General features: G+C 55.0%; 3 protein-coding genes across 5 annotated transcripts; all 3 read right to left on the bottom strand.

Annotated features, from left to right (window-relative positions):
• Window positions 1-1,047: 1,047 nt before the first annotated feature.
• FBLIM1 (filamin binding LIM protein 1) lies at window positions 1,048-10,264 on the bottom strand. 2 transcript variants are annotated; one of them, XM_085079999.1, is made up of 11 exons: window positions 10,044-10,264; window positions 9,087-9,133; window positions 8,818-8,957; window positions 7,861-8,066; window positions 7,355-7,491; window positions 7,152-7,263; window positions 6,893-7,062; window positions 6,622-6,800; window positions 6,408-6,525; window positions 4,046-6,093; window positions 1,048-1,307 (listed from the first exon to the last, which is right to left on the bottom strand). In XM_085079999.1, the coding sequence occupies exons 4-10, from the start codon at window positions 8,051-8,053 to the stop codon at window positions 5,980-5,982; spliced, it is 1,023 nt and encodes a 340-aa protein (XP_084936125.1). In that variant the 5' UTR covers window positions 8,054-8,066; window positions 8,818-8,957; window positions 9,087-9,133; window positions 10,044-10,264; the 3' UTR covers window positions 1,048-1,307; window positions 4,046-5,979. The 2 variants fall into 2 exon arrangements, with proteins under 2 accessions (XP_084936125.1, XP_084936124.1); XM_085079998.1 differs by having other exon boundaries at window positions 6,408-6,800; window positions 10,155-10,224.
• An 804-nt stretch (window positions 10,265-11,068) lies between these two features.
• Window positions 11,069-14,403, bottom strand: TMEM82 (transmembrane protein 82). Of its 2 annotated transcripts, none has more exons than XM_085080001.1 (6): window positions 14,038-14,403; window positions 13,882-13,954; window positions 13,494-13,668; window positions 12,322-12,740; window positions 11,570-11,741; window positions 11,069-11,467 (listed from the first exon to the last, which is right to left on the bottom strand). In XM_085080001.1, exons 1-6 carry the CDS (start codon window positions 14,114-14,116, stop codon window positions 11,402-11,404), a joined length of 984 nt encoding a protein of 327 aa, XP_084936127.1. In that variant the 5' UTR covers window positions 14,117-14,403; the 3' UTR covers window positions 11,069-11,401. The 2 variants fall into 2 exon arrangements, with proteins under 2 accessions (XP_084936127.1, XP_084936126.1); XM_085080000.1 differs by having other exon boundaries at window positions 11,570-11,757; window positions 12,332-12,740.
• A 53-nt stretch (window positions 14,404-14,456) lies between these two features.
• Window positions 14,457-16,801, bottom strand: SLC25A34 (solute carrier family 25 member 34). Its single transcript, XM_085079997.1, has 5 exons — window positions 16,109-16,801; window positions 15,514-15,579; window positions 15,003-15,155; window positions 14,778-14,912; window positions 14,457-14,686 (listed from the first exon to the last, which is right to left on the bottom strand). The coding sequence occupies exons 1-5, from the start codon at window positions 16,562-16,564 to the stop codon at window positions 14,504-14,506; spliced, it is 993 nt and encodes a 330-aa protein (XP_084936123.1). The 5' UTR covers window positions 16,565-16,801; the 3' UTR covers window positions 14,457-14,503.
• Window positions 16,802-17,565: the final 764 nt, after the last annotated feature.

Genomic DNA, 17,565 nt, shown 5'->3' with positions numbered 1-17,565 from the left:
TAGCTTCGGGGGTGGTGCAGCCGCCTCGGCTCTAAACAAAACGCCCAACAAAGCATATTAAAAAAACAAAACAAAACAAAACAAATCCCAAACCGAAACAAAACAAACACCTAAAACAAACAAAAAAAATTGAAAAAAAAAAATGGTGGTGTTTGGAGCGCGAGATGGTGGGATAAGGGAGCTGATCCCTCCTCCTGGATCTACAGCAAAGCCGGCCATTGCAGTTCCATTTATCCTCTTCTTTTTATGCAATGAATTGTCTGATCTGGACTGTTCGGTTGCATTTGCAGCTTCACTTACTGCAGTTTGGTTTTGTTGTTGCTTTTTTCCTTTTTTTTTTTTTAATTTTTCATTGCTTTGTTTTTTTGTTGTGTTTTTTTTTTTCCTGGGTATATTTATTTTCCTCTTTTTCATTAAAAAATAATCCTTCCCAAATCTCTCAAGGAAAATCTACATCTCTGTGGAATAAATAAAAACATTCAGGCACAAAATTCCATCATGGACTGTAAAAAAGAGATGGGTTGTTTTTTGTTATTTTTCTTCTTTTATTTTTATTTTTGATGGCATTTTTTCTCCTGCTTTTAGGATACACTGTAGTAGGAAACCAATGGAGGAAAATAAAGGTAATATATATATATAATCAAAGATATATATGGGCCGAAGTTACAGTGATTATATATAATTAAATCATAGTTTTTAGCTCTGTGGGCTTATTTTATATTCTGAGCAGTCCCTGGAAAAAAGGACAGACATATAAAAATATGAAATATATAGCAATATTTATAAATTTATATTCAATAAATAGATATATAAGTGTTTCTGTATCTGTAGAAACAACAGACCATCTATATGGGCCTAAATCTGTAGTTCCATGGAAAATAAGCAGTATTTTAGGTATGTAGCTTTTAAGAAAGAAGAGGCAATGTTATAGCCTGTAACAACACTGTGATGCAGACAAAAAGGTAAGGCAACATTAAAAAAAAAATTAAACAAAAAAAAGCGTATGTGGTACCTTGGCTGCAGCCTCCAACAACGAACGTGTGGATGTTACGAGATTTTGGGGTTTTTTAATGCTATTACCACGTCTGATCACACCAATATATGATTTTAATTAAGAGAATGGCGGGCGAGCTGTCGTGGGGAGCAGGCGAGCAACGATGGCTTCTTCCCACACCATTCGGCTCCGATGATAAATCAATCCTCGGGCGTTTGGGGCTTTTTTTTCCTTGGTGGGTTTTTTTTTTTTCCTAAGCACTTTTGGGGATTTTCCATGCCGTGAGGAGAGCGGGAGATGGCGGATTCAAGCCCTGCGAAGGAGAAAACCGGGGAAAAAGCAAAGAATTAGGCATAAAACTACCCACCTAGGGGTGCGTGTGGTGATAAAGAAGGGGAGGGTGGGGGGGCGTGTGGGAAGTACAATTCTGGGCCAAAAACCTTCGGCTGTGAGGGGAAAAAATAACATTTTAGGGGTAACACTGAGGGAAGGGGGTGCGGGGAGGGGGAGAATAGGGATGAGGCAGCGATGGCGCCTGAGGGGAGGGGAGCTGAAATGAGGGGAGAAAACAGGGGGCTCCGCCATGGCCGAACGAAAATGCGTATTTCTGGCCATTTTCACATCCTTTTGCCAAGGCGGCGAGGAGAAAAGGGCAGGAGGGAGGGGGAAGAAGAAGAAGGTCAGGTTTCACCCGCAGCGCTTTCGCCGCCTGCCCGGAGGGGATTCACAGAGGATCAGAGCCCCTCCGCCGTGCCCGTGCCGCGCCCGCCGCTTCGACCCCGCAGCCGCTCCTCGCCCGTCCTTCCCCCCGCTCTCCGCCCGCCGCCATTTTGTCGCCTCAGCGGCGCTCCCCCGGCCCCGCCGGGCGGCCATTTTGTGAAGCGAGCGCGGGGGGGCAGCGCCTGAGGGCCGTGAGGGGCAGCCCCGGCCGGCGCCGCCTTTTGTCAGCGCAAACCCTCCTTTTCCTCCCTCGTTTCTCTTTTTTCTTCAGGATTTTCTCTTTTACTCACGAAACGATTCGCACTTAACCCCCTCGTCTGGAGCCCCATCGCTTGAGAAAAAAAATTTTAAAAATCCATACTCAGATAAAGCAATGCAATAAATTATATTAAAGCATAGTCCCCAGCTTGGCTGTGAGGGAAAGTTTAGCCGCACGAAGAATTAAGGGATATATTATTATATTATATATATAGTTATTCCCCATCCTTCTTCACTTTTCCCCCGTAGTGATAAATCCCTGAGGTCAATAATCCACCTTGACAAAGGGGATAACCTCTTCGAAAAATATCCGTGTTTTTATTTTAATAAAACACCTGCTTTATTTTAATAACTCACACTGCTCTACTGGATGCTCCAGCAAAATAAAGATATAACTTAAAACCACTCGAAGTCAAATCTGAGTGAAAAGAATTAGTTTTCAGGAAATAGGGCTGCAGGATGCTGTAATCGCTGTTACGATGGAGGAAATCTGGGATATGAAATGGCAAAATCCTGCTCGCAGATGTGTACTGTGTGTCTGTTTTCAGAAATAGGGTGGGTTGGGCTTTTTATCCTTTTTTTTATTTCTATATTTTATGAAGAAGCCAGTGTAGCACTCACAGCCTAGTAACGCGCTTGCGTATTTGCCTCATCCCTTTCCCCTGGTTCTATCAAAACCACTGTGTTTTAAAACCACATTGTGGCAGTGGGTGGTTCAGTTTTGCCAGGAAAATTGTTTAAAAAAAAAAAAAAAAAAGAGAGAGAGAGAATATTAGCGTACGCTTTTTTTTTTTTTTTTTTTTTTTTTTTTTTTAAATATATATCCCACCTGTGCTGCTTGAGCTGGAGAAATCCAGGCTTGGGCTGTTCCTGGTATAATCCCTGCTGATTTTTGCCTCTCCCAGAATCAGCAGGATCAGACTGCTTTTCATTTAAGAAATACAATTTTTTTTAGGCTGTGTTGAAGACAGGAAAGTGCAGAAAATAGGTCTGAATGCTCTGTGGGGAAGAACAACGCTGCAGGGAGCCGGCTGGGATGTGGCTGCCATTAACCTGGGATGCAAAGGAAAAACCCCATTTTCCTGCAGCTTTCTATCCTATTTGAGAAAAACCATCACCAGCACCCAACCCTACTCCCAGTACCTTTCCCAGCCTCTTTATCATTCCAATTTCCTTGCGCCACACTACAAATCTTCCATTTTCAAAAAAAAACAACTACAAAAAGGGCTTTTTTTCCCATGAAGCAACACTTTAACCACTGTTTTAAAACCACTACAGCTGTGCCTGGCAGCTCCTTCTTCAATTAAAAACCTCTTTTCAAAAATCAGACGGTCCTTTGAGTAGTAAAAAGATAACCTTTGGGGGTTTTTTATGGGATGCACTGTTGTATTTCTGGGAGCAAGTTGGCCTCGCAGCAGAGCGAGATATCCGATGCCTTTGCTGGGAAAGCCCGAGGAAATTTTATCCGCGGGCCGCACCCAGCCTGAAGTGAGGAAATATTTGCATTTGCTGCTCCTTGGAGGGCAGCCAGGTCCTTCCCGCTCTCCTCGGCCTGCCAAGAGGGATTGCAAGAGCTGACGGGTGTATTGCAGCAGCCAAGGGAAGGGCCGGAGCTATTCGCAGCGCTGGGATCCTCTCTGCCCTTTGGCACTGCCACGAGGACAAGAGGAGAGACCTCAGGTGGGTTTTACACCTGGGTGGTCCCAGGGACCTCTACAAGGCCTTGGAGCCCAGCCCCCCAAAATGTTATTTTTCCAGGCAGGATGCGTGGTTGGTTTATTTTTGCAGAGCTGGGTGCTTGCAGAAGTGCTCGTGACAGGGTGAGGAGCCCAAGGACAGGCTGAGCCATTGCAGCCAATCTGGGTTTGCTTGGCAGTGGGACGGGATCCAGTTCCTGCAGCCTTACCCCTGCAGAATCTCCTGCATGCAGCTCAAAATTCCTCGAGCTCCTCCCAAGGGAAAACACAGGGCTGTGCTTTTCAGGCACAGCAATGCTCCCCGTGCCTTGGCTCGTAGAGCTTCTCCCTTTATCCATGAAGAAAATGGCTTAGAACAGCCTTTTTGTCCTCTTACCTGTGTCCGTCCATCCCTGTCCCTTGTCACCCTCCACTCCTGAAAAATCATGCCAAATCTGACCACGTCACATCCCTTCACCACGCTGCCAAACTCTCCAGCAGTGCCTTTCCTTTCTCCTTGCTTTCCAGGACCTTCTCCAAGGCTGCCTGTCAATAAAAGCATTTCCCTGCCTACCTCCAGCCAAAAATTCCGCAGTCCCAGTGCCAACAGCCCATCCTGGAAGGCTCCAAGGGGGAAATACCCAACTCCTTCCCACCATTCCCTTGCGGAGGGGTAGCGCTGCTAGCAGGAACACATCTAAAACACCGCTCAGCATTGGCACTTCCATCGTCCCCCAAAACCTTGCCTGGAAAAATATCCATATTACAAAAAGCAAGCAGCCCCTTGCCCTCTGGGCCTTCTCTTTCCTACTCCCTTTGGCCCCTGCCACATCTTTTTACTTTTTTAGCATCATTTTGATGCCAGATTTTCCTCACAGTGCAAGAAGCTATGGAAAATGAGAGCTGACTTGGAGCATGGGGATTCCCCCCCACCCAACCGGACCCAAAGCCACTGATGTACATGACTGGGACAGACCACAGCTTATTTATAAATACGTTTAAAACAAGTTATGACCTGATTGATGGCCCGGAGATGCTAGTTGACAAATGCTGAGTAATCAGCTTTGTAGACAGGGAAGAGTCATCAGGAAATAGTTATTGATGTGATTAATTAACCATCATTAACCCCTTCACTCATAAATGTGGCACATGCCGGAGAGATGTTGTACGTGACACAGAAGCTGCTGATGTAGTGGTTGTTTTCTTTGTTTACAGCTCCCTTTTTCCCTCAGGAAAGCATTAAACATCATCTCACACGCTCTTGCTATTTTCTGCTCTTGATTTGTGGCTTTTTAAGCACTTTCGGTAAAAAAGAAAGTTGAAAAGTTTCTCCGCCTGGTTTACAACACCCTCGCAAACGAAACCACTAAGCACCGGCAACATCAGTTTCGCAGATGTTGGACATGCAGAAAAATGGCCTAATTTCTGCTGGTTTGAGGCTTGGACTGAGGGAAGATCAAAAAGCTTCCACTGGTGGAGCGATATAATCTTGGATAACCTGCAGAAGTGGGGCTGTCCATCTTTCTCGGCATCCCGGTGCGGCAGGATACTTTTAGCTGGCGTTTTGCTGCCTGATGGAGGAATTTGTGCTCTGGCTGCCCTCTGCCGGCTCCAGGAGAGACACTCAGCAAAAAAACCCCAAACCACACCAAAAACACTTTTATCAACACTATGGCATATCACCAAATTCCAAATCCGCCCCAAAAAACAACACTTGGATTTTCCCCGGCTGACAGTGGCATCTACAAAATCGCTCAACCCCAAAATCAACTGTTATGGACCTGAGTGACCCGACTCCTGCCACGCCTAGAAAATCCAAAAAGCGGTTTTTCTTCCTTATTTTTAAACTTGGATTTGATAGGTTTGGAATGCAGGGCGGATGAAAGGAATGAGAGTTTTTAAACTTGGGGTTTTATTTAACTACGAGTAATTTAATTAGTGCCTGCTCTCCACAGAGAGAAACATTTCAGTGAAACCCCAAGGAAGCTCAAGAAGAAAGAAACACCACCCTAGAAAACCAAACTGGCCTTGAAAAAGGAGGTTAAAAAAAGAAATAAGGACTAAAACCTCCACTCCTCTGCCACTGCTGCTCTGTCAGGGCATTTTATGTTCATCATGAGCGCAGAGCTGTGCCAGGACATATCCACGATTCTCCAGCCCACCAGCCCACTGGGTAAGGGTCCTGGGGCATTTTGGTGATGAAAACACCAGTTCTGCAGTAATTTGGGGGTGCAGCAGGCACCCAGGGTCAGCTATGGGGTGCATCCCAGTCAGTGCACCCCCTTTTTGGTGCCTGGCACTGGAAGAGGGAGATCAGTGAGCTGCAGCGTCTCAGCAGGACGACTCATTGCGCCAACGGACATGGCAGGACTTGCAGAGGAGGTGGTCATCCAGGGGGTAGCACCCATTCTCCGTCAGCTCCGGGGACAGGGGCATCCTGCAGCTCTGGGGGCAAGAGGGGGAAAGCAAGCCACCTTTTAGGGGTCCCCATGTTGCATTAGATCCCATTTTCCTTGCAAAACCCACTAGCGCGCCGAAAAAGCGACAAACTATATCAAAAGTGTGCAAAGCTGAAGCTCTCCACACACATCATCATCATCACCACCACCACCCAATTTATTTATTTTCCCCCTCCCCATTACTTGTAAGATAAGCTGGGGTCTAAAAAACAACCGTGGGTGCTGCCATCCCTTTCTATGCTCAGCCAAGGCTCAGTGCCACCCCCTTGACTTTGGGCCCCCCAGCCCCTAGGGCCATACCTCACAGCGGTAGCAGCTCTCGTGGAAGCTGCGTCCCAAACACTCAATCTTGTAGGTGTCCTTGTCCTCGCAGGGTACAATGGGGTGGTCACAGGCACTGCATACCGCAGCATATTTCCTGATGGGAGCAAACGGGAGCAGTGTGAGCCCTGGAGGGTGATGGGGATGAGCCAAACCCAACTCCCAGTGTGGGGGACCCTCCCCCATTGCCAACCTGTAGAAGTCAGGCACGCAGTACACATCACCCTGCTCGTCCACAGCAAAGCTCTCAGTGCCGATGGCCCGGCCACAGGCAGCACAGCAGAAGCAGCCGGGGTGGTACCCTTTGCCCAGGGCACGGATGATGTGCTCCGTGATCAGCCCCCGGCACTTGGCACATTTCTCCAGGGTGGCCTGGAATTTAGGGAACACATGCCATGAGATGCCAGCTTGCACCCCAAGGGACATACCGAGGGTGCTGGTTTTCCTGGAAGGAGGATGGGTACCTGGAAGCAGGTGTCACACATGGGGCACCCATCTTTCTGGAAGTAGCGCTGCCCAGCCAGGAGCCGGTGGCAAGTGCGGCAGGTGAAGCAGTCAGGGTGGTACTGCTTCCGCATCGCCTCCACCGTCAGCTCCTGGGGCCCCAGCGCTTTGTGGCAGAAGGCACAAATGTCTGCAAGAAGTAGGGAGAGTGGTTGGGAGCTGTGTGCCTCAGTTTCCCTATGTGGGGATGAGCCCATGCACAGCTGGGATGCCCCTTACCTCTGGAACTGTCCCTCTCCAGGTACCCATTTGCATCCTGCCACTGCCGCTTGCCTGCTTGCTCCTGGCAAAATGTGGGTGGCTTCATATCAGCAGGGAAGGTGGAAGGGGCCTGGCAAGTGGAGAAGGGCAAAGCCATGTTACTTATGCCCCTGCACTGGGGAAACTGAGGCACTGGGGGGTCTGCATGCTGTTATCCTTACCTGGAGAGTGGCGGGTGCCGCAAGGTCCAGTTGCTGCAGCGCCAGACCCAACGCCTCTGTGGACGAGGGCTGGGGTGCTTTGGAGAGGGTGAGGGCTGGTGGGGATGAAGGAACAGGGGCCACTGGGTGGGTTTCTGCTGCGACAGATGTGGGGGGTTTAGGTGATTAGTAATGTACAATAATGCCCCATCGCAATAACACCCTGTCATGATAACTCCCCAACAGCTTTGCAGCAGCGCTCGCTGACCTGCCCCAAAAGCAAACGCCATCGTGGCCAGCGGGGACAAACAGCACCAATAAGCGCCTGGCAATGGAGAGCAAACACAGCCCTTCCCCAAGAGCCGGATCCATCCTGGGATGGGTGCAGGAATTTGGGGAAAAACCTTCTCAAAAAACCCCCACATCCCCTTCCACACATGCATCCTTTGGCAAAGTATCTCCACAGCCTCCTCAGCCCCATCATGATCCTTCCGCACTGCTTGCAGCCCCCCACGGACACCCCTCACCTCTGCTGGGCAAAGTGGGGGATGATGACAGGATCTGGGGGTGATGGGTGCCAGGAACCTCGGCATTGTCCAGCTGCAGCTCCCGTTGGGTTTGCTCCTTTGTGGCCACATCCCTCCGCGGTGGCACCAGGGTAATGAAGACAGACGAAGCAATTCTCTTCTCTGCTTTCCCCGGCAACATCGCTGAAGCCATGGAAGGGTTGGATCTGGGGTCGATTTTAGGGAAAATAAGAAAAAAAGAGAGTCAAACTCACAGGCACACCAGCAGTTCCTGCAGCCGTGTTGCCCTTCGGCATTAGCCCGCCTCTCTCCTCCCGGAAAGGGAGAAGGAACGAGTGTCCCCGTCCCACGTCACGGCAATAAATGGTCTCATGCCTGGGAGGACACAGGGTACAGGGTCCTGGCAAAGCAGCAGCTGATATCTCCCATTTTCACACCTCTGTGGCCACCTTTTCATAAGCATTTGAATCCCCTGTATTTCCTCTTACTGCTCCCACCCCCCTTCCCATGGGCAGGAGGAAATATCCACCTTTCCTTTTTGAAAACAGGGCTGCAATAGAATTTTGCTTTTGCAATCCTTTTTTTTTAAATATTTCTACATTCCCATTCCCTCCCTTTTTACCCCCAATTCCCAGCCAATCACTTCCATCTCAGTGCATCCCCTCTTATTTTTTCAGGTGGGAAAACTGAGGGATGTGAATCACCACATCCCTGATATTGACGCATCCCCTGAGCAGCACCCAGCAGCACAGGCAGGATGCGTCCGACCCCGAGAAACCCTGCTCAGGAAGGAAAAGGGCTGTTTATCCAACTTCCCAATGGGAAAAGCAGCCGGGGCGAAGCTTCCCCTTCCCAAATGGAATGGTTTGGAGGGAAGGAACCCTGAGGGTTTAGTCAGGGTGCTGTGTTGGTGAAGCAGGATTCATCCCTGAGGTGAATCAGCAGCTTGAGAAATACCTGTGTGATGAGTTCCTGGTCTCATGCGGCTCCGCTCCCCTAAAATCCCACTCAGGGGGGTCAGCACATCATTTCAGGGGCAGACAGATTCCTCGAGGTGGGGGAAAAGCTTCGGGATGTTCCGCCAGTGACTTCAGCCTCTGACTCAAGCAGGGAAGGGATTAAAGAGGAAAAAGAACCCTGAGCACTTCGCTCCCTCTTTCCCTCCCTCCCCACCGGCAAAACCCTGGACAGGCTCTGGCATTACCGGCCTTCGCCCAAATCCTCACCCGCCGGAACTGCCGACTTTCCTCCTCCCCAGCAGAGCTGCGGAAGACTGGGGGGGGGGGGGAAGGAGGGGGGGGAAGAAAAGAATAATCATTAAAAAAACCCAACCTAAAAAAGAAAAAAAAAAATTCTCCGGGGTTAATGGGAACCATGTGCTCATCGCATTCCTCTTTGTGCCGGAGCTGATGGGATCCCGGCGGCCCCGTGGCGGCACCCCCTGGGTCCCCCCAGCCAGGGGCCATCGGGCTGGTCGAGGCTCGGGGGGTGCATTAATGGGGGTCTCCCCCTCCCCATGTAGCTCCATCCTGGTTTGGGGTGGCTGAGGCCACACTGGGAAGGAATCCCCCTGGTTTCCCTAAAATCTCCTGGGATGGGAGCTCAGATGGGATTGATGTGGATAGGGCCACGTATGGGGTATCCCCACACCCCACAAAACTGGGATGGGACACAGCCCTCTAGAGCTGCACCTCAACTCTGTCCTCTGCCCCGGGGACCTCTCAGAGGGTGCTCTGAGGATGCCCAAGGAAAAAGGGATGGGATGGGGGTGACACAACGCTTGGTGTTCCTTCTCCCTCCACCCCGAGTGACCCCACTATCCTCTTGCCCCTCACCGGGGGCATAGCCTTGCAGCCCCCCCACCATTCCCTGTGTCCCACCGTGCAGCCCCACAGCCCCCTGTCCCCTACCTAGGAGTGTCCTGTCCCCTCTGGGGCAGTGGCTCCACCGTGTCTCCCTGCCTGGGAGCCCCCCATCCCCTCCCTGGGAGTGTCCTCAATCCCCTCCTTGGGGGTGGCTCTTGGTCCCCTTTTCTCATCCCAGGATGGCTCTGCGGTTCTTATCCCATCACCTGGGGATTCCCGTGTCCCATACTGGGGTGTCTCCTGACCCGTCCTGGATTGGGGGGGGGCCAATCCCACACCTGGGGTGTTCCCTACCTGAGAGTGGCCCCCGTCCCCTACCTGGGGGGGTTGTACCTTGCGGGCGAGGTTCCCTGGCCGTGCGGGTCGCCTGCCCAGAGGTGGCCCTGCAGCCCCTCGGAGAGTGACCCTGTCGCCGTCCCTGTCCCCTACCTGGGGAGCCGGTGCGGGTCCCTCCGTGCGCTCCGCGGGCGCGGCGGGGGCAGCGGGAAGGCAGAGCCGCCCGGCATCACCGCCCCTTCCTCCCTCCTCCTCCTCTTCCACCTCCCTTCCTCCTCCCCCCTGCCTGCCCCACAGCCCCGGGCGGAGGAAGAGGGGGGGCACATGTCCTTAAGGTGCCCCGTGCACCCCCCGACTGTCCCATGCACCCCAAAGTGCTTCACGGGACCTCAGGGTGCCCCGTCTGTCCTCAGGATGCCCCATCTATCTCGGGGTGACTAATGGCCCCGCGGGTGCCCTTATATGCTCTGGGATTACCCCCTCACAGGTTATCCCATGGACCCCCCCGAGTGCCCCAGACACCCTCAGGGCACTCAACACCTCTGGGGTGCCCCATGAGCTCCCCATACACCCCGGGCTGCCTGTGTACCCCAATACAGTCCTAATGCCTCCATATAACCCCAGGATAACCCCTATCCCCCAGTACAGCCCCAGTTACACCCCATACAGCTCCATCTATCCCCAAAATGCCCCATATTTCTTCTAAGCATCCCCAGGACACCCATACACCCCTATAAAGTCCCCAGTGCCCCCAACTTCCCCAGACTCCCGCCAACTCCCTCCTCCCCATTGTGGGGTCTATGCCCAGGCAGCCAGAACCCCCATCCCCAAACTGCACCCCACTTTTACAGTGCCTGTTTCCCCCTGGCATGGCACAGTGGGCTGCAGCCAGGGGAAACTGAGGTACAGGGGCACTTCCCAGCCAGAGGGTGACTTCTACTCTGTGCCTCAGTTTCCCCTCCCAAGGAGGAATTCCACCCACCTCCCTCAAAAAGCTGCAACGCCACTATCCCAAGTGCCTCTTCAGCACAGCAAGACCCCAGATTGCTCTGCCCATGGATTTTGCTGAAAAACCTTTATTTTCCAAGACTTATAACCCCCTGGAGGCCCCTGTGCTGTGACAGCATGGCCCTGCAGCCAGTGAGGATGGGACATCCATCATCATCCCATAATCCCACTGAGACAAACCCCAGCAGTGCTGCGACCTCACAGGGTCCCCCCAAAAACCAGGGGACACGTGAGTCTTCCCCCCAACCTCCTCCATCTCATGGGATGGGGTTGGATGCCTTCCAGGAACCCCTTTTTCCTTAGTCCCCATGGGGGATCTGCGACGGGGGGGGGGATTCCGAGGGTGCCCAGTGAAGCCACGGAGTTCCTGCTGTCTGGTGACACCCTGTGGCTCATCGGGACGTTTCCTCCGATCTGGATCCCGACAAACTATCCACGCGAGGCTGCTGGGCAAAATCCTGTGGGAAATGGGAGAAGGAGAAAGGCCCCTCATCGTGGCCTCGGGGCTGCCGCCGGCCCCTCACCCCAGTGTCGTGGCGGGGAGGTGTCCCCCATCTCACCTGTGTCCAGCAGGACTCCAGCAGGACCCCAGCACGGAGCAGGCACCAGGTCTCTCCGAGGAGCGACACGAGGATGTGTAGGATGTCTGTCCATCGGCCCACGGTGAGGAGGAGGATGAAGAGGCCGCCCATCCGCACCAGCACGGTTCGGAACACCAGCCCCCTGCCCACGCTCTCCCGCGACTCCTCTGCAAGGACACGGCATTGGGGAGCCACTGTGGGGACACTGTGACCTCCCCAGCCCCACAATGGGGACACCAAGCATTCCAGGGCTGCTATGGCATAGCTTCACATATAGCCCATGTACCTGCTATACACCCCCAGTACATCCCATGTACCCCCTTTACACATCTCCAGGACACCCCACATACCCACAGGACATCCCATGTACTCTCTATACACCCCCAGTACACTCCATGTACACCCAGGATATACACATGTACACCCCCTACAGACCTCCAAGATGCCCCTTTTATTCCCAGAATGTACCATATACGCCCTATACACCTCCAGGGTGCCCCATATGGGCCCTACACACCCCCAGGATGTATCATATCTACCATCTATACAGCCTGACAACACCCCATGTACCCCCTACATATCCCAGTACACCACATACACTCCCCATACACCCCCAGGACACCCCTATCTATCCCCTATATAGCCTCAGGCTCCATAAACCCCCAGTATACACTACATAGCCCCCATACACCCCCAAAATAGCCCACACAGCCCCACATCCCACCCAGAACGCCCACCCACCCTGCATGTAGACGACCAGCAGGGTGTAGCAGATGGTCAGCGGGGTCCAGAAGCGCACAGCCTCAGCCGTGGAGAGGAAGTCGCGGTTGATGAGCTCCACGGCGGCCAGGTCGGTCACGGCAAAGGTGAGGCCCAGGGCGTTGCGCAGCAGTCTCGGGATGCCGTGCCCCGAGGCCAGCAGCAGGATGCAGACGCCGCAGTAGCGCGCCCGGCTGTGCAGCTCGTACAGGGTGCAGACATGCCGGGCCAGGCGCCGGGCGTGCAGCGCCAGCAGCCCTGCCAGCCCCGCCGCCAGCGCCAGGTTCCAGCTGCGGTGTGGAGCTCCCTCCAGCAGGAAGCTGAGGCCGCAGGACACCCCGCAGCCCAGCGAGTACTGGCACAGCAGGTAGAGCTGGCTGCTGTGGGTGCCCTGCAAAGCAGTGAGGGGTTCATGGAATTGGTGAGGTTGGAAAAGACTTCCAAGATCAACGAGTCCAACCATTCCTCCAGCACTGCCCTGTTCACCACTAAATATGTCCCGAAGTGCCTCATCCAAACTCTTGTTGAACACTTCCCAGGATGATGACTCCAGCACTGCCCTGGGCAGCCTGTGCTAGTGCCTGAGCGCCCTTTCCATGAAGGATTTTTCCTAATATCCAATCTAAACATCCCCTGGCTCAGCTTGAGGCCGTTTCCTCTCACGTTGTCCTTTTCTCCCTGGGAGCAGAGCCCGACTGCCCCCTGGCTGCCCCCTCCTGTCAGGGAGTTGTGGAGAGCCAGAAGATCCCCCTGAGCCTCTTTTTCTCCAGGTTGAGCTCCCCCAGCTCCCTCAGCTGCTCCTGGGGCTCCAGACCCTTCCTCAGCTCCATTCACATCTCTGGACACACTCCAGACCCTCAGTGTCCTCACCACAAAGGTCCCAGAACTGTCCCAGAACTGGATGTGTCCCAGCAGTGCCAGGGGACAGGCACAGCTTGGGCCTGTGCCCACACTGGGACTGGGACCAGCCAGGGGCCATCAGCCTCTTGCCCACCTGGGCACACCTGGCTCAGGTGCGAAGGGACCCATGGCTGCCTCCACAAACAGCCCCTCCATCCCCCACAGATGCTGAACAAATCTACCATTTCCCAGCTCCATCTACACCATAACCCACCATGCCTCAATTTCCCCCGTGCCACCTCACCTTGCTGAAGGAGAAGACGCTGGAGATGGCGCGCAGGGAGAACTCCAGCACCACCAGTGCTGCCACACGGGAGCCCACCAGGGCCAGGACACCGGTCAGCACCAGCACATGCAGCAGCCCCAGCAGCGGCCGCCGCGCCGCGATCGCCTCCTTCTCTGCCTGCCTCTCCGGGTTGCTGGGGACAGCAAGGAGGAATGCTAAGTCAGGGGGGATGTCACCCAGAACAGGGTGACAGCCTTGGTGACATCCCACTCTGTGCCTTGCAGCAGAGGCCGTGACCCCTGCCCTGCATCCCTGAGTGCCAACAGTCACCCCCCAACAGGAGATCCCAAAATCAGATCCCCAAAACCAACCTCCCCACCTGAGGGGACGAAGGGCCGGTGCTTACTTCACACACTGGATGTAGAGATAAACCTTCAGGAGGCTGCAGAGCACCGAGACGGCGCAGGCACCCACCAGCCCTGCAGGGAAAGGCAGCAGTGGGTCACTGGTGTCCCCTGGGCTGTCCCGTGGCTCTCTCTGGGCCACCCTCGGAGGATCTCACCTTGCAGGAGCGCATCCAGCAGTGCCCAGCCCCACGCCAGCCCAGGCAATGCCGGGAGCCAGGACCCCAGGGAAAACATTTTCGATGGAGAGAAGCCACCGTGTAGCCCGGCCCAGGCTCCAAGGTCCGCGGGGCGGAGGCGGGAAGTGGCCTCCCCCCAAGGCTAGTAAATCATTATTGGAGCAAGCCAGGGCAGCTGGAGCCCTGGCCAGAGATGAGCTCCAGCTGCCCCGTGGAGGTGAAAATTAGGACGAGAAGAGGGATGGGATGCACATAGAGGGGCTCAGGGACCACCAGCACCTTTAACCATCCCCCCCCCCCACACTGCCATTCTCCTCTCCACCCTGAGGCATCGCAGCATTTCAAGTCCTGTCCCTGCCATTTGCATCACCCCAAAGACCCCGAAATGACGCCAAAAATAGAAAAACCTCTTTATTAACATCGGTGGTGGTGACAGGAGTCTGTCCTACAGCCTCGGGGGCTGCTGGTGCTGCACCATGTTCCTGAGCTTGTCCCAAAAGAAGAGGCTGAGGACGGTGTGGGGGCCGAGGCGGAAGTAGACGGCGCCGATGCCCTTGTACAAGCCCAGCAGCCCCTCTTTGCTGGAGATTTGGAGGATACAATCCAAAAAACCCCGGTAGAGCTTGCCCTGAGGAGAGAGGAGCCAGCTGCGCACCCCTGCCGGATGCAATCCCAGGAAAAACTGTCTGACCCCTGTGCCGTATCCAGAATGGCCTTACTGTGCCGTCGGCATCCACCGGCTGGTTGTAGAGACGGGTGCTGATCACGTCAAAAGGTGTCATTGTCACGGCCACAGCCACGCCGCTCACCATGCCCCCTGCCAGCACCGCTGCCCAGCTGCCCTTCCTGAACCACTGCAGGAAGCGCCAGCATCAGCTCTCTCCAACAATAAAGGGGAACACAGGGCACTGATGGCAGCTGGATGCGGCACATTTCCTGCTCACCTGGTGCTCGCAGACCCAGTCCTTGGCGGAGGCGAAGGTGGCAAGCTGCACGGCTGAGCCCACAGCCACACGGGGCACAGCACCCGTCACTCCCCGCCACAGCCCCACCACCCCGTGCTGCAGGTAGATGCTCTTGAAGGCACTGGAGATGCTCTGGGGAAGAGAGGAAATTGGGGGAAATAGGAATGGAGTGTCCCACCTGGCCAAGATTTCCCACCCTGGCAAAGTTTCCCACCCCTGTTGGTCATTGGTGACATGAAGCCACTTTTGGCTCTAGAGAGACCTCAGGGGGTCTGGATTCTTTGGATTCGGTGTCACAGCCCCACGTGCCTGTCACACCCCCTCTGTTCTCACACTGTTATTTATAGCATCGTTATGGGGCCAAGCGGCCAAACAACAGCTTTAAATTCCTGCTGACCAAAATAGCACTGTCCCCGCTGGGTCCCGGAGCGTGCACAGACAAGGTGCCACCAAATTCTGTGTCCCCAACCCCAACCCTGTCCCCACTCACCTCATGGTTGTGCTGGTGGCCCACGGCCATGGTCGACAGTGTCTGGGCTTGGAGGTGGGTCTTGACCTTGGGGGGACAATACCAGGTGACAAAACCCCTCAATGCCCCCGCTGGGACCGGCTGTGGTCCCTCATCTTTTTCTCAGCAGATTTTTGAGGGAAGTTTCAGCCCCTCCGACAGACGTGGGGGACACAGATGAGTAGTCAAGCGGTAATTCCAGACTTTGAACCCTGTTTCTTTTACCCCTCTCACCCAGGGCAAAGAGACCCTGCAAACACCCACTGCTGGGGTTCTGCAACCTCAAAAAATCGGGGAGCCCCTCTAAAATGGGAGGGGGAAACCCCAGCAATTTCTTTTGGGATCATTTCCTTATGGGGGAGATCTCTGCTGGTTTTCTGAGGGGGATTTGGGGAAGAAGGCAGGGAGAGAGCATGCACAGAGCAGTCCCACATTTTGCGGGCTAAAGCAAAGCAGGGGGAGAGGGAATGCACCAAGCCAGTGTTTATAGGATGCAGCCAAGATGCCGAACCTTTTGGGAGGGGTCCCCAAAACGCCTCCCCCCAACCCACGGCTTTTGGGGCGGAGCAGCACTCACCAGGTACGCAGGGCTGCCCACCACGGCTCCCACCGCCCCGGCCACGGCCCCGGCGGCCACGGTCCCGCCGGGATACTCGGTCCAGCCGGCGTCCTCGGCGTGGGAATAGCAGTAGAAGCGGACGCCGTTCATGAGCCCCTGGTAGAGCAGCCCGGCCGCCAGCCCTTTCTGCAGCCCCTGCAGCCCATCCGCCCGGCACACTGCCACCGCCGCCCGCAGCACGCCGCGGTAGGGCCGGGGGTACGTGCCCGGGGGCTGCAGCTCGCCCTGCAGCTGCAGCCGCGTCTTCACCACCTCCAGCGGGTTGGTGAGGAAGCAGGCCAAGCACCCGGCCGTGGCCCCCAGCACCAGGTCGATGGCCGGGGGAACCCCCGCGGCCGGGGGGCTGTTTTGGGGGGCGTACGGGAATTCCTGCACGGAGTCAGAAGGGCCGGGGGTGAGGCTTCCCGCCGCCATCCGGCACCTGCCCGCGGGGGTGGCCCCAGGCCCCACCTTCCCCAACCACCGCAGGGAAAAAAAGCCGGGGGGAGCGAGAGCGAGCGAGCGCCGCCTCCTGCAAACCAACACCCCCCAAACCGGCCCGCAATTTGGGGAAGGGATGTGGGGCAAAGGTCGGGGCTGGGGGTGCGAGTCCGGCCCCCCCCGGCACCGGCGCGCCCCCGGCAGCCGCGTCCAGCCGGGCCCGCTCTCACGTGATGGTGCTGCCCCGGCGCAAATAGGGAAAAGCAGGCAAAAAAAAAAAGGCGGGATAAAATGGAAACACAAACGGAGGGACTGGAGTTTTGGGGGGCACATGCAGTCACACCCCCAGCCAGCCTGGGGAGGGGGATGAGGACTGGCAACTCGCTGCGCTTGAGGCCGCAGTGCGGGGGTCTTGCGGGGGGTCTCGCCCGCCTCTCCCCGTGCTTTGAAATTGGAGCTTCCCGAGAGAAAATGCTGCGGGGAGGTGGAGGATGTCGGTGTCCCGCCCCCCGCCGTGGATTGCTATTCTTAAGGCTGCGCAGAAAGCCCCAGGGGACCCGGTTTACCCTATGGCCGAGGCACTTCGGCAGTTACTGAGGCGGAAGAGGTGCGTACCCCCCCCCAATCCCAAACTTCTCCCCCGCCAGTGCCTGCCTCATCCCCAATATCCTCCCCATGCCAGTGGCTGCCCCATTCCCAATATTTCCCGAACACCCTCCTTTTGATCTCAAAAGGCAATGAGAGTTTATGGGGACAGTAGGTGCTGCTGGGAGCTGTCTCTGTGGCTATTTCTTTCTTGTCTAGACTGGGAATATCTCCTGGATCCAATTATAAACAAGGACAAAACATCCAGACTCCGTGTCCTGATGTGTAATTCCTGGTTGAAGCCACGTACATGTCCCACTGCAGGGCGAACGCTGCTGGGGTTCAATGAGGAACTGGGGGTGCACGTCCTCCCCTCTTTTCATCCAAATATCTCCTCCCTGCCCCAGAGC

This window comes from Lichenostomus cassidix, chromosome 21 (assembly GCF_008360975.1).
Source record: "Lichenostomus cassidix isolate B80296 chromosome 21, HeHo_3.0, whole genome shotgun sequence".
NCBI lineage: Eukaryota > Metazoa > Chordata > Aves > Passeriformes > Meliphagidae > Lichenostomus > Lichenostomus cassidix.
The sequence above is the reverse complement of the archived record's forward strand: the minus strand, read 5'-3'. Positions and strand labels throughout refer to the sequence as shown.

What these genes read in the sequence shown, in the direction of transcription:
- FBLIM1 (XM_085079998.1), bottom strand. Translation starts at nt 8,053, where the DNA reads ATGGCTTCAGCGATGTTGCCGGGGAAAGCAGAGAAGAGAATTGCTTCG. An exon ending in CCCCACTTTGCCCAGCAGAG is followed by an intron (nt 7,492 to 7,860) that starts GTGAGGGGTGTC and finishes CATCTGTCGCAG; the next exon opens with CAGAAACCCACCCAGTGGCC. An exon ending in TGTGTGACACCTGCTTCCAG is followed by an intron (nt 6,801 to 6,892) that starts GTACCCATCCTC and finishes CCTAAATTCCAG; the next exon opens with GCCACCCTGGAGAAATGTGC.
- TMEM82 (XM_085080000.1), bottom strand. Translation starts at nt 14,116, where the DNA reads ATGTTTTCCCTGGGGTCCTGGCTCCCGGCATTGCCTGGGCTGGCGTGG. An exon ending in GCGTCTTCTCCTTCAGCAAG is followed by an intron (nt 12,741 to 13,493) that starts GTGAGGTGGCAC and finishes ACTGCTTTGCAG; the next exon opens with GGCACCCACAGCAGCCAGCT. An exon ending in TGGAGTCCTGCTGGACACAG is followed by an intron (nt 11,468 to 11,569) that starts GTGAGATGGGGG and finishes CATTTCCCACAG; the next exon opens with GATTTTGCCCAGCAGCCTCG.
- SLC25A34 (XM_085079997.1), bottom strand. Translation starts at nt 16,564, where the DNA reads ATGGCGGCGGGAAGCCTCACCCCCGGCCCTTCTGACTCCGTGCAGGAA. An exon ending in TGGGCAGCCCTGCGTACCTG is followed by an intron (nt 15,580 to 16,108) that starts GTGAGTGCTGCT and finishes TGTCCCCCCAAG; the next exon opens with GTCAAGACCCACCTCCAAGC. An exon ending in CGGTGGATGCCGACGGCACA is followed by an intron (nt 14,687 to 14,777) that starts GTAAGGCCATTC and finishes CTCTCTCCTCAG; the next exon opens with GGCAAGCTCTACCGGGGTTT.